Source organism: Lycorma delicatula, chromosome 1 (genome assembly GCF_047948215.1).
Source record: "Lycorma delicatula isolate Av1 chromosome 1, ASM4794821v1, whole genome shotgun sequence".
Classification (NCBI taxonomy): domain Eukaryota; kingdom Metazoa; phylum Arthropoda; class Insecta; order Hemiptera; family Fulgoridae; genus Lycorma; species Lycorma delicatula.
In genome coordinates, this window is record NC_134455.1 from 316,598,188 (window position 1) to 316,612,601 (window position 14,414).

The 14,414-nt window shown below is 31.0% G+C and overlaps 1 protein-coding gene across 1 annotated transcript in view; it reads left to right on the plus strand.

Moving 5' to 3' along the window:
* Positions 1 to 14,414, plus strand: part of LOC142318350 (terminal nucleotidyltransferase 4B-like) — a 66,704-nt gene that overhangs the window by 22,228 nt on the left and 30,062 nt on the right. The window contains exon 3 of the mRNA XM_075354939.1: positions 14,196 to 14,316. Coding sequence (XP_075211054.1) covers positions 14,196 to 14,316 — 121 coding nt within the window. The remainder of the gene's footprint in view (positions 1 to 14,195; positions 14,317 to 14,414) is intronic.

The following is a 14,414-nucleotide window of genomic DNA, read 5'->3' on the forward strand; positions in this document are numbered from 1 at the left end:
TCCGACTATACTATGACAAGATATCGCACACCACCACCAATTTTTTCAGGATGCAAAGATTTGTCTTGTAAAGCGTTAGGATTTTCAACTGCCCAAATTCGACAGTTTTGACTGTTCACATAACCATTGAGATGGATCCAAGCTTCATCACTAAAGAATACTGTGTCTAAAAATTTGATTCTGTTATCATTTACGAGAGACCTAAACAAATGGCAATATTGCGATCGCTTGTTTAAATCTGGAGGCTGAGGCTCTTAAACTAATCGTATGCGATACAGATACAATTTCAATTTTTTAGCAGCTTTCTGAACACTCTAATATGACAAACCAACTTGCGTGGAAAGTTTTCGTAAACTTTTCCATGTTGAATTGAGCAATCTTGTTTTCACATTCTCTAAAATGTTATCTGTCAAGCGAGTTGGTCGACCACTACTTTTTCCATCGCAAACACTACCTGTCTATCAAAATCAGTTTCTAGCCTAGAAATTGACATTTTTTCTGGTGGAGGAACACCAACAAATTTAATTTGAAATGATTCTTTTACACCCGCGTACGATTTTGTACCAAAATATTGTTTAAGAATGAAAACTCGTTCTATGGAAAAAAACATTCTGTTCGTAACACGACTGGAAACAGCACAAAAGTTTACACAGCTCAAGTAGAATCAACTCACACTGCCGTATCTATACTGGTTAAGTAGCGCTGCCAACTTCGTGTCACAGAACAAAATTTCCCTTTCTTAGAAAAAAATTACCATACGTTAACAATTGGGTAACAGGACTAAAAAATTACCCTGTATCTTCTTTCATATTGCTGTTGTTTTTGTTTTAAAGTTAAGAATAGAATTTAACATCCATGAGGAATAAGGTTGTCAAATATGTAACAACCTTATATATAACATAAAATAAAAACCTAACTTGCTAGACCTTAGAAGAATGTTGATGTAAGTACCCACCAATCTGTTCTACATGATTGATTTGAATGTTAAACACATTTGTTTTTTTCCCTTTACATATGCTCTATATTCCCTCTCAAAATTGTGAATAATGTATGCTTCATAATTTAAAAGGTAGGTTCTTTTTGACTAGAAATTAGTTACAAAGAAAAATCTTCTTCTGTGCTACATTAATCTGAAAAGTACTAAAATATGAGGGTCATGCAAAGGTAAAACAGAATTAGTTTACATAGCTTTTTTGGCATTAGATAAAATAATGAATAAACTACCTTCTTTTTCTTAACAGAAACATATTTTCTCTACCAGATAAAAAGTTCTTCCTGATCCCCTCATCAAAAAAACAAGATAAGATGGCTGCCCCAACAACCAATACACACATAATGTTTGACTGCAGCATCATCTTTGAATTTTTTCCCTCTTAAAGTGTCTTTCTGCATACATGTTGAAATCACAAGTGATAAGTCTGGGCTGTACAGTGAGTATTCCAAGAGGAGTCCAATGAGTAGTTAGCTTATCATGAGTCTGAACTGCTGTATGTGTCTGTGCATTGTTATGGAGAAGAAGGATGTTGCAAGCATTCTGTTTGCAATAAGCAGTCCTGGCATCCAATAACTGGCAGTACTATGCCACATTTATTGTTCCTTCATGGTTATCAGAACTTTTCCAGCTGACTAGTGTTTCTTGTCCTTGAACAGTGCCCTCTCTCCACTTTTCTTTCCAGTCCATACTTGTTCTCTTGCTTTCCATGGTGAAGTGGTGGATCCATGTTTTATCATAGGCCACAATTCGGTCCAAAAATGCCTGCTGCTTAAAGAGATTCAGAAACTGCTGAATGAATGTGTTTTCAGACATTTCTGTGTGCCTCAGTGAGAAGACATGGCACCCACCTCACAGACACTTTGTTGTTCCTAGGAGTGTCTGACATTGTATGCACACTCGCAAACACTTACACCCACGTCTGATGCAGTTTCAGTGACAGTTATGCGGCCATCATCTTACACAAGTTCACGAGCAGCCTGAATGTTGTCATCATTGATGCTGGTCCCCGGAAAATTTTTGCGACTTTCGTTCTGCACTGCATCACGGCACTTTAGGATTTGACAGGGTACAATCTCCAAACTGTGCCTAGAGTAAGAGTCAAAATTTCAGAGGATTTGACATCTTTGGATGAGATTGTGAAATGCTTTATTTGTTGACTGTTTATGCGTGTCTGGGACCAGCTGAACCACAACAATAAGAACCATAATAGGTGATTTATTTTACAGTCCACTACAAAATCTGTCAAAAAAAGAATAGTGTCACACCACTCAACACTCACATCCACATTTTGTGCTCCAGGCCGGATAGTGTTAATGTGTTCATGTTAATTTAATGTGTTTGTGAATTTAATTATGAATTACATGCGACATCGGCTACAGCGCACAGCCTATTATGATTTGACATCATTCAGCAATGCCCTGTGACCAAGATTCAGATAAGACATAGCCTATTTTTAATCATTCACATTTTGATGTTTTTAGTTATTCATTTTCATGTGCATGCCTCTACCCAATCATCAAATTTATGCCGTGTTAAACATCATTATTACTCTTGTCGTATAATATGACCAGTTGTGAATAATCATATCTTCACTACTATTAATTTAAAAATGGAGGATTCAGAACAGTTAAAGCTTTTATAATTAAAAAAATGAGGTGTAGTTAAGGGACAAATGACGAGATTCAGTAGTTAGTTAAGTAAGATGATGTTACTTGGCTTAAAATCAGATTATTTCAATTTCAAGAATTGTTAGTGGATTTCTAAAAAATTCAAATCGAAATCGACATTTTAGACGATTCTGAAAGCCATGATGATGATTGGGCTCAATTTGAAGATACATTCTATCAATTAACTACACAAGCCCAAACTAAAATTCAGCAGCTCGCTAAGGCTGACACTGTCTGTGTAAACTATGAAACAACCAGTGAAAATAAGGAGTCAAGTTGGGCTTATCCCCGCATTTCTTTATCAGCTATCTAGCTGCCCACATTTTTGGGAGAATATGACGAATGGTCACCATTTCATGATAGTTTTAAATAATTAATTCATGACAATCAAAATCTGTCTAATTGTCAGAAATTTCACTATCTCAGATTGTCTAAGGGGCAGTGCCACCAGTGTCTTACAATCTCTAGATGGGTCATCCGAAAATGATAAAATTGCTTGGGACCTCTTAGTGGAGAGGTTTCAAAACGAAAGGTATTTATTTAATCAAAAAACACATCTTGAATGTCCTACATCGTATCCCTCTGAACTAGCTAACCGAGCTCACGGAAGCATGAACATATTATGCCTAGTTCTACATATTATGAGCCAGTTTCATGAATGTCTTGTAATTCGAGGCAAATAAACACAAGATACCACCAAACCTGTTGATCGCAACAACAAAATTTATTCCTAGTTCCCTTAGTGAACTCAGCTTAAATCAACCCCAGACTAAGGTTAAATTATGGACCCCGGTCTGGTCCACCAGGGAGAGGCGGACAGAAGTCCTACTCTCACTCAGCTCTATCGCAGAGTCTCGCATGGCATTCACCACAATTAACTATTGTCGAGATGCCGCTACATCTCACGGCTGCCTGGTGTCCCATGCCCTTCGGTAGTGTAGCCACATCCCGCTGACAGTGTCGTCTGCTCATTCTAATATGCCCTTGTCAAAATGCCACTACACCTCACAGCTGCATGGAATCCCATGCCCATCGGCAATGCAGTCACTGTTCCGCCAACAGCTTCAACAATCAGTCACTTCTTGCTAACTAACCATGACTTGCTACCAAAGTACCTACCTTCGGTCAATTAGACTGTCCAGGTGGACCCTAGCCGCTCAGGTTCCTACTCTACTAAATCCCTTCGGCCGCTCTACGTTGGGCGAGGAAATTTCATAACATTGATACATTAAACAGTTTTATTTAAAAACTTTTTCATTATGATGATGTACATAACTGCGTTATAATCTGAAAGTCATTACATCAGTTGCATTTTGAGTTGTGATGTAAAATGGCGTTTCTGGAATGAAAAATTATTTTATACAGTATGCACATATGACATTGTGAAAAATAACTGCCTTTTAAGTAATGGACATAGAGTGTCTAGAGTATTTTGATTGCATACATTAAATTTTAGTTAAAATTCAGTCCAGTACAGTAATTTGTAAGATTCCTTTTGATTTTTGTGCATTCATTAGAGTGTATTGAGTTTCTTATATTCATTATGTTACAGTACACTATCAGTCTATAGTCGTTTTTTTTTTTTCTAATTTAGTGTATGTGTAATAATGTATTGTACAGAAAAAAATTAAAGTGTAATTAAAAGCAGATTTCAAAATAAAATGCATACAGTACAGTAGTGTACTACAGTGAAACTAATAAAATAATTGTAAGTATTGTACATGCTCCATCATACTTTACCTATGCAATTATTTTGGTTTTAATAGGGTTAGTTATATATAAAAGTATATCTGATGTAGGGCTTTCCTTAAAAATGTATTGTTACAGTATTAGTACAAAAGCTTAAATACGGTTAAGCTTACGGTTAGCTTAAATAAGGTTAGTACTGTCCAAAAAAATCAGATAAAATATCTTTTATTCTTAAAAAAAAAAAATTATTTGGGTTTAACAGTCTACCTGTCTGTTTCGATTAAGTTGGTTAACTGGGGGTGTAGTGAATAATAATTGTATGATAAGTTGTGCTTAAACATTCATATAAAAAGTCTAAACAAAGAATCAAAAGTAAAAAAGCAAATACCTTCGGTAAAAAAGTTTGCATATAAACCTTTATTAAAAAGGAATGGCTTTCAATACTGATACACCATCTTCAGATAAAAAAGCTGTAAAATTAAATGACATTTTTCAGTATGATGAAGGAACTAGAAGTGTTCTATGTAATCTTTGTGTGGAATCAAAATCTCCAGAAGAATTTATTATGGGAAAAAGGTGAGATTCATGGAAATAGAGTATTTGAAACGGCATTTAATTCAAAAATTATATACAGAAGCAGTAAATAAATTGAGACATTTGAGGAAAGATGGAATTATAAAAATTCTAATGAAAACTTCTGAATGACATTAATTTAAAAAGGAAAAACAATAATGTACAAAATCAAATTATGATTTGGTGAAGATTCTAATTGAAAATGTATTATTGACAATGAAAATCAATGCATCAGTTAATTCTGTTCTTGACATACATCAGCACACGGAAAAATTTATTAAACAACCTCAAAATTGGGGAAGCTGAAATTATGCGTTTGAATTTGTTGAGTGCATAAGCACTATACTTGTAAAAAAATATATTTAATGAAGTGAGAAAATCTAGTTTTCATACATCTTACTGTAGATGAAAGTACCGATACTTCTGTATAAAAAGTGCTAATTTTGTATTTTAAATTCATGTTTACAATGAAATTATATACAAGACTGTACCTGGAGGTGTAGTGAAACTGAAAAATTGTCATAGTACGTCAACTGTAGTAAAAATTAAACAATTTTTTAACTAAAATAATTTGGGTATTCAAATCATTGTAATGCTTACGAGTTATGAAGCCAGTGTATGCTCTGGAAGAAAAAAAGAGGTAGCAGCAATTTTCAAATATATCACATTTAACTGAACAACACTGTGTAGCACAAAGGAAGATTTAGGATTAGATGATGCTTACAAAAATGTATCTACCATGCAGGGTATAGAAAATTTGATTAGAACTGTGCGCACAATGTTTCATCGATCTAGCATCAAAAAGAAAAAAATTAAAAAATTAGCTCAAGTGTCAGAGCGCGATGTTATCATTTAAACCATTAAATGAAGTTAAACAGTTATCCATATATTTCACAGTTTGTGCTTTAGTAAAAATTACAATATTTAAAATTGAGTGTTATAAAAGTCAGAAAGCAGAGTGCAGTGATCTCATTTGTAAGTATTGTGAAAAGATTCTGACAATATCAGGTAGCAATATTTGCTCTGAAAGATGTGTAGATGAGCTTACTTTCTTGTGCAAATATCTATAAAAAGTGATAAAACAATTATTGCTGCTCATCATTGGTATGTAAAAACTAAAAATAATAAAATATTCAATATTTGGGACACATAATCTTTTGGATAGACACTGTAAGAGAGAAATAATATCGGAACGTCAAGATTATATTGATACATCAGCTATAATGCGACTTGTTGAATGTGTATTTTTGCACTTAGCAGATTTTCAGATGAAGAATTAAAAGGTTGGTAAGAATTTGATAATGTTATTATAAATTCAGGAAACAATTTTGATTTCTGAAAGCAAAATATAATACAGCTTTCCAAAAAATATTCAGAATTTATGGCAGATAAAAATGTTGATTTAGATAAAATATGAAACGAATATTCAGAATTGAAATTTACACTTCTAGAGAAAACCAAACTAGAATTGTTCAAGATTTTTTGTGATACATTAACCTTTGACCCTGAATTTTTCTAACCTTTTTTTTTCTATATAATATTATGGGGACTTTTCAGACATCCAGCGGAGACTGTGAATGTGGATTTTCTGTTACAAATTCTATGAAAACAAAATACCAAAACAGACTTGAAAATGAACTCTTGGGTGACCTTATGAGAATTAAATTACATATAACCATTTTGCCAAGAAGTAAATACAAATGAAGTTTACAAAGAATGAATTTCCATGAAAGATAGAAAAAAAAAATATTAATCTAAAATGGAACAGGTTGCCTAGTCTAATTGTTTTCATTTAGGTATGCATACATATAAGAATGTATTGTATAATTGATAAATACGTTTATAATGACAATAAGAACTCTGCACAGTTGATTTTTGAATTTTTTTTTGCAACAATTGATTTTTGTACCTCTGAAAAAAAATTAAAAGATAACTTTGGGTGAATCATCTCCTAATGCTGATGAGACATGACAGTTTTTATAAACTTCTAATAAAAAAAAATATTTAGATTCAAATATATAAAGAGGTGGGTAGAAAATTGAAAAGAGAGAATTACTCTCTTTGTTGTAAATATAATTGAACAAGATAAAGAAAAAAATTGTCATCACATCAGAACATCCACATTTTGGCAACATTAGATTGTTTCCTATACAGTATGCAAATAATAAAAAAGTATCAATGACTTCAAAAGAATTCTTCATTATGGGACACACAACTAAGAATTACGAAAAAAAAAATTATTTTTATTTCTTCTGGATATAAAAACTCAATTGGTAAAATTGGTTTTCGTAGCAAAAATAACACTTCTGTAGTACAGCCATTGTAATTGTATTTGGGAGTGATTTATTAATCGTAATTAATTTGTTTTAAAAATGCAGAATTTATCCAGTTATGTAACAACAAAATAAATATTTCAACAAAATTTGTGAACAAGTTAATTTTCCAAATCTGATGAAACTGATTTTAATGACTATATAATTATTGATAATAAAAAATATTGCAGTCATCAGCAGATGATGACACATCACTTCCTTATTCTAACCATACTGCTGAACCAGATTATGATGTAAACAAAGAATAAAAGGAAAATAAACAACTGCTTACTGTCGCAGCAGTTAACACTTTCAACCATTCAGGCACTATCATTTTCATGTGATTCTTTCAAATGCTCTTGGGGGAAAAAGTTGTACTTTTATAACAGATAAAAATGTTTAAATTCACATATATTTTTTTAATTAATAGAATAAAAGATGGATTAAAATACACTATTCTAAATAACTTTATTTTGTTTTTTCCAACTTATAACTTATCAGTAACTTATAACTTATCCAACAATAACTTATCAGTTATTAATATAATACTTAACATTTAGAATTTTCATTTGTTTCTTAAATCATTACTTTCTTTTTTAATCTTTTTTTTAATATATTCTGTTGTAAGTGTATGCTTTTATTGATTTGCTTAAAAAATTTATTTTTATCATTAAACTTTATAATTGATTTACAATAGGTTTGTAGCATATTATATATAAAAATTTTGGTTCATGCAAATTTGTTCTTTTTTTCTTGTATTTTATTATTACACCCAGCCATAATGACAGATTTTTGTGCCTGTTGTAGGAATTTAGCAGCTGTTAATGATAATTTGAAAACCATTTTGTTTTCTCACAGTAATTTGATCGTGACATATAATTGATTAAAAAATGCATTATTTTATAATAGTTTGCTGCTTCTTACTAGAAATAAATTGAATAATTTAATGACTTTCAAATGTCTTTAATGTGTATTACAATATAAACATTGGTATTTGCAGTCTATATTATATTATAAAAAAGCAAATATAATCCAGAAAATTTTGATTATAAGTTTATATATAGTGGTAAAAAAAAAAAAAAAAATTATTATAAATTTCAGAGCTAATTAAACAAAATTTCAGAATAGGATTTTATAACAGATTTTTTTTAGTTAAAATTTATTCAAAAATGATTAGTATATATTAGTACGTTTTCTGAAGTAAAAAAATATGAATTAAAAGTTGGTATCTTTGTGAACTTAAAAATGTTTAGGTAACATTAAAAGCCACAAAAATGTAAGTGTAAGTTTGAAATTCAGCACAATTTCAAGAAATTGAAAGTATCAATCATATTTTTTTATTAATTTTTGGATGAATCACTGCTGAAAACTGATTGTTTGAATTTAGTGATTTTAAAACACTGAATTGGGATGGATGTGTGATGTTAGCTAGTTATTACTTTAGACTGCCCATATTAAGAGTTTAAAAAATTGCAAAATTAAAAAGGCTAGGTACAAAATAGTATTCAGAACAAAATAAAACAAACTGCTGCACTCTTCAAACATAAATTCCCCAGAATTGCAAATTTAATAGCAGAAGAGGTTTTGACATTAGGAAAACATGGAGCTTGGTAAATGCACAAGAATTACACCATAGTAATCAACAGTCTGTTGGTCATATACTTTCAACCACTTTATACAAATAATTATGGGTATAGTAAAATTTCTTGCCTATTTCATACAATGCTATACATTCACAACCTAAGAATTTTATGTGCTCATAAAGAAGGACCAAGTATTTACACACAGGAACTATTTTAAATTCAATTTGGCACATTGTTCAGACCATCATTAAAAGTTAGGTTTAAATTAATGTTTAAGGTAGAATGAAAATTTTGCTCCCTAAAAATTTAGGGGGGCTCCCCCCTTGTCCCCTAATGCATTCATTATTCTCAATGTTATGAGAATATTAAATATTTTACAAGTTTTTATTAAAGAAACAAGAATTAGTCATTTTACTTCATTGTATTTTCTTGCCATGTTGACAGAAATATAATAAAGTAAAAGGAGTAATTTTTATTTATTTAATGCTTTAATCCCTAAGGGAGTTAGCACCTTGATCTATGGTGTAAAATAGTCTCTGGGAAAACCGAATTTATCCTGAAAATTTGAAAGCAATCAGTTAGCTGGGTCTTTGCGGGGTGCTGTTGCAAACAAACAGACCAACAAACTTTTGCATATATATTTATGGTATGTCATTAAAGAAGGATTATATAATTTTTAAGAAGATATAACCACAATAATAATATGTTTGAAAAAATAAATTTTAGTGCTTAAGAACACTGTGTTAAGTATCAAAGAGGAGTAGAGTAGGTTTGGAACGAGTTAAAATATATGCATGTAGAGTAAGAGTAGGAAATTGAAGTAAATATATGTAGATTAGTAGCTCAAATTGGTAGAATATTAAAGGTAAATAAAGCTTGAAAAGTACACCTATGAAACTAAGTACGCAGAACTGGTGGAAGAGAACATAAAATAATATTTAAACATTTTTTTGTTTTTAACAAATGGAAGAGATGAAAAATATATCTCAAATTATTTAATTAAACATATAAACAAGACAAACTTGTAAAGATAAATTTTAATATTTATTCATTTTTGCTGATTGTTCAGTACATTTTGAAAGTTTATTAATCAGTTGGTTATGTCAAACAATGCTTTCGCATGGTTTTAAAGCTGATTCTGTTTAGGTACAGGTTGAATGTATTGTCTTTGCCAAACATCAGCATTTATCTGATCAATTGCTGTTAAATGAACTTTAGTTATTGGTGAAGTATAATTTTGTACAAGTTTGCAGTGCTGTAAAGCACTCTTGAAGCTACTATGATGATGTAAATTTTTTCTGGGACTAAAATAATATCAGTGGCTTGAGCTAGAAATTTTTTTTACAAATTTACATCAGTTGAATTCCTCAAATGAGTTTCTGTTGTTATTTTATATTATGCTACTTTCATGATTTTCAGCTTCATTTAAACATTCAACAATTTTTGTTAAACTTTATTTTCCATTTATTTCAATTTAGTACAAAAAAGGTATCACAACCTACCTTCTTAACTCATTACATATGATCAGGACATTGTAATCCCATTTCTACATTTTAATATGAACATTTCTTTGAAAGAGTATAGTTTTTGTTTTATTAATTTCATTTATGAGGAATGACTTTGCAAAATGAGCCATCTATACTCGTTTGTATGTTACATTTTAATGTACATATATTTTTGCTTTGCATACAGACTCTGAAGAGTTCTGCCCTAGACTCTTAAAGTGGCAGAAGCATGAACTATGACCATACCCCCCTTACCCACACAATACAATTCCCGTTATTTTTGGCTGTCCCTCACAAGTATATAAATTTACTAGATTGTAAATATTAGATACAGTCGTCTTTCTTAATCTTTTTTGTCATCGTTCAATAAATATTAGTTGGTAGCTTATGTTGTTTAATATTTGTCTACATTCTTTTAAAAACTGGCAGATTTTATTATTATTAATAATCATGAATTAATTAAGAGAATTATAGTATTGAACACAAAAAAAAAACAATGACAAGAAAATAATGTACCACATTCTAGTACTCAGTTCTTTGTCAACTAATTAAAATTTATGTCTTAGCAGTAACAAATGAACTGAATTCCAAAAGCCATTATTTTACTAATAACGATTCTGTTCTAATACTATTCAGCAATCTAGCATAAAGACATGTTGCATTAAGCCCTTGAGGTTTCTGTTAGTCCTTTGGAAACCAGCAATAAAGGTTATGTACAAATCTAGTGGCGTAAAAAAAGTCAGAATTTTTATGAAAAAGTGTTGGTTTTATGGTTAAAATGCATTTGCCACTAGTATATATTTGGAAGAGGGAGGTTCCTCAGTATATATTACTTGTGACACAATTTAATTCATTTTTAAGTAAAATATTCAAGAATAAATAAATTCTATTTTTGAACACAGTTTAATATGTATAATCTCTCAATATCCTTTATCAAACTGATAACACAACATAGGTCTTAGAAGTGTGGGGTATTGAAGAATTAAGCTTAGTTAGTGTTAGTAATAGTATTACACTAATAAATGTTTTAAGTAGTCCATAGTTTTGTGTGATAAAACTAACATTAAAAAAAAATTTAGTTCTTCATACCTGTTAGTATTTAATCTAATTACAACTAATTTCATATCTACTGATAATGTTTTTCTTATAATCAAAACAAATGTAGTTAAATGTTTGTTTTTCGTGAATAGTTATAAATTTTCTTTTTCCATATCAGATTGAAATTATATTTCTATTTTCATTTAACAAACAGTGAAGTACAGTAGCTGCCATGAAACGGCAAGCTTGGACGATACTGGTACATTATTGTTCTCTGAAACATTGGCACACCATGATTAGTCATCTCTTGGTAGCTTAAACATGATGCAACTTGCATTGTAATCATCACAACTCCAAGCTCGCTGTTACTTGGCAACTGTACAATTCAATACAGGGAAGTAGCTTTCATTCATAAGATTCAATTTAAGTATATTATCCGGGTACATATGATACTGATATTTGTCAGGATAGCAAACAAATTATACAGTTGTAGCCACTGGTAATTTTACCAGTAATTCTAAACAGTAGAAATTGAATTTTTCTATTCAACAAAGAAAAACTTTTCAACATTTTCTAGCAATTATCAAGATAAATGATTAATTTCATTGATGAAAATAGTTACTTGATTTGTGTATTTTGATAATGTAGGCCAGATATCATGTACTGTGATATTATAAAAATGTTCATCATTTTTACCTGTAAAATCATTCAGTAATGAAAACCCTTGTTTTCAGTGTAATTATACCATACTTACCATATTTATTTGAGTACCCCCATCCCTGAATAAGCTTCGCACCTCAATTTTCTGGACTGAAAATCTAAAAAAAAAGCGAATATATACCAGTATTTTAAAGTGCAACAGATATGATAAAAAAATACATAAATACAAAAATATTCAGAAATTAAAGCATTTAATTCGTTGATTTAATATTACAATATTAATATTACATTAATAATTAATTACCGTAAGTACTAGTTTCGTTCAGAATCAGTAGGCCAGTAAAACAAAAAGAAAGTATCATGTTGAAAAGGATCATTTCAATATAGTTTTTAATATGGGATTTTATTTTTAATTAGTCACTGTCAATGTGTGTAGAAGAGTTACTGGTAGTCTCCACCAGTTGCTCTGCCAAAGGTCTTCACTACCATCAAGTTCATTAGATATTCCGCATTTTTAAAAACATTCCTTACTAATTCCGTGGAAATATCTTCCCAAGCATCTTTTATCCAGACACAAATCTGGTTAAAATCTGGGCGTTTGATTCTTCCTGTAGGCGTGAGAAAGAAATTTTCATCAGCCATCCATTTACTGTACAGTTGTTTTAATGCAGATTTGAACAGTTTATTAATGCTGACATCTTGTGGTTGCAATAGAGATGATAATCCGCCGGGAATTATATTTTGGTCTGTCATACCCTTTTTGCACCCGATAACTATCCATTACTAGCATACCGGTATTTTTTTTATTAAGTAAATCTGCTGATCGCTTTTGCCATACACACCTGATCAAATCTAAAATTAAGTTTTTGTCCATCCAACCTGATGTCTGTGCTCTGATAATAACTCCATTTACCTGTACGGTAGGAAGAGTTTTTCTTTTAAAAACAATGTACAGAGGTAATTTTGAACCATCAGAAGTAATGCAAAGCATAACACTACACCTTTGTTTTTCATTACCACCAGTGCGAATCGTAACACTTTTTTCAACTTTTTTGTTTACGGTTTTGTCAAATGACATTTCGAAATATACGGGGGTTTGATCAGCGTTTCCTTTTTGAGAAGGAAAATAGTCTTTATCTTTTCTAAGATTTATTATGTATTTGTGAAAATGTAATATTTTTTGTTCATAAGCGTCTGGAAGTCGTTGAGAAATATGTTGTCTTTCATCTTATTGACAAATCATTTCATGCAAAAAATCATGTTATTCATCCACGGCTTGCTTTAAAATCAACTTTTTCAATGATTTAGCAATTTCACGAGCATATGATTGACACATTTCTGTTGTGACAGCATAACCGCATTTTCTTTTTTCCGTAACAGTCACAATTTTTTTTCTATGTCTGTATTTTGGTTTTAAGCCATGAAAAGCCCTTTTATTACCAGCGCCTTTCACCAGAAGTTGTTTCTTCTTACGCCAGTCTCAAATGCAGCTTTCATCTACGTTAAATTTTCTTCCTGCCGCCCGATTTCCCATCTTTTCAGCCTTTTCTATGACACACAGTTTTTTATTTACTGTAAAAGATCGTAGACGCTGACCTTTTGTACTCATTTTAATGCCGTAATTAAAATAAATCACTGTATTAAACTTTACAAGATAAACTAAACAGATAAAATGCACATAACTGTCCACATATATAAACAGTACAGTGACTATGGGGAATAGACAAGACGACGATGGGTAACTGATACTGTAATACAGTGACTATGGCGAATAGACAAGACGACGATGGGTAACTGATAATGTAACTGTAGTGTCATCAGAACCAGATTCAGCCTATACAGAATGAATCAGTTTTATAAAAATATCATAACTTCATTCCTATCGATAATATGAACAGGATGTATTCTGTATAAGTGGCATCCGGTATTGATAAACGAAAGCCTAATGTAATTATATTTATGTGATTGAATTTAGGTACATCTAAGAAAGTGTTTACATAAATTATCTTGGCTAAAGGCTATGTTTCAAGTAAGCCCCACACCCTTATTTTTTCTCTCCAATTCCAAGAAAAAAGTGCGGGGGTTACTCGAATAAATATGGTATGTTTTATTTTTGTATAATTTTTGCAAATTTGATTTATTTTTGTATAAATTTTTTTTTTTTTTTTTTTTAGTGATATTGATCTTGTAGTAATTGGCGACTGGGTTACACTTCCTCTGAGAACTCTTGAAGATGCTCTTTTAGATAATCGTGTTTGTGAAATTGGACAAGTCAAAGTTCTAGATAAGGCCTCGGTAAGTTTTGTTTTTGGTTTTTATTTTCATCAGTACTTAAGACTGGTTTGTTATATCCCAGGAAAGTGTCCTAAGTGTTCCTTGTTTGCTGTAGCCAT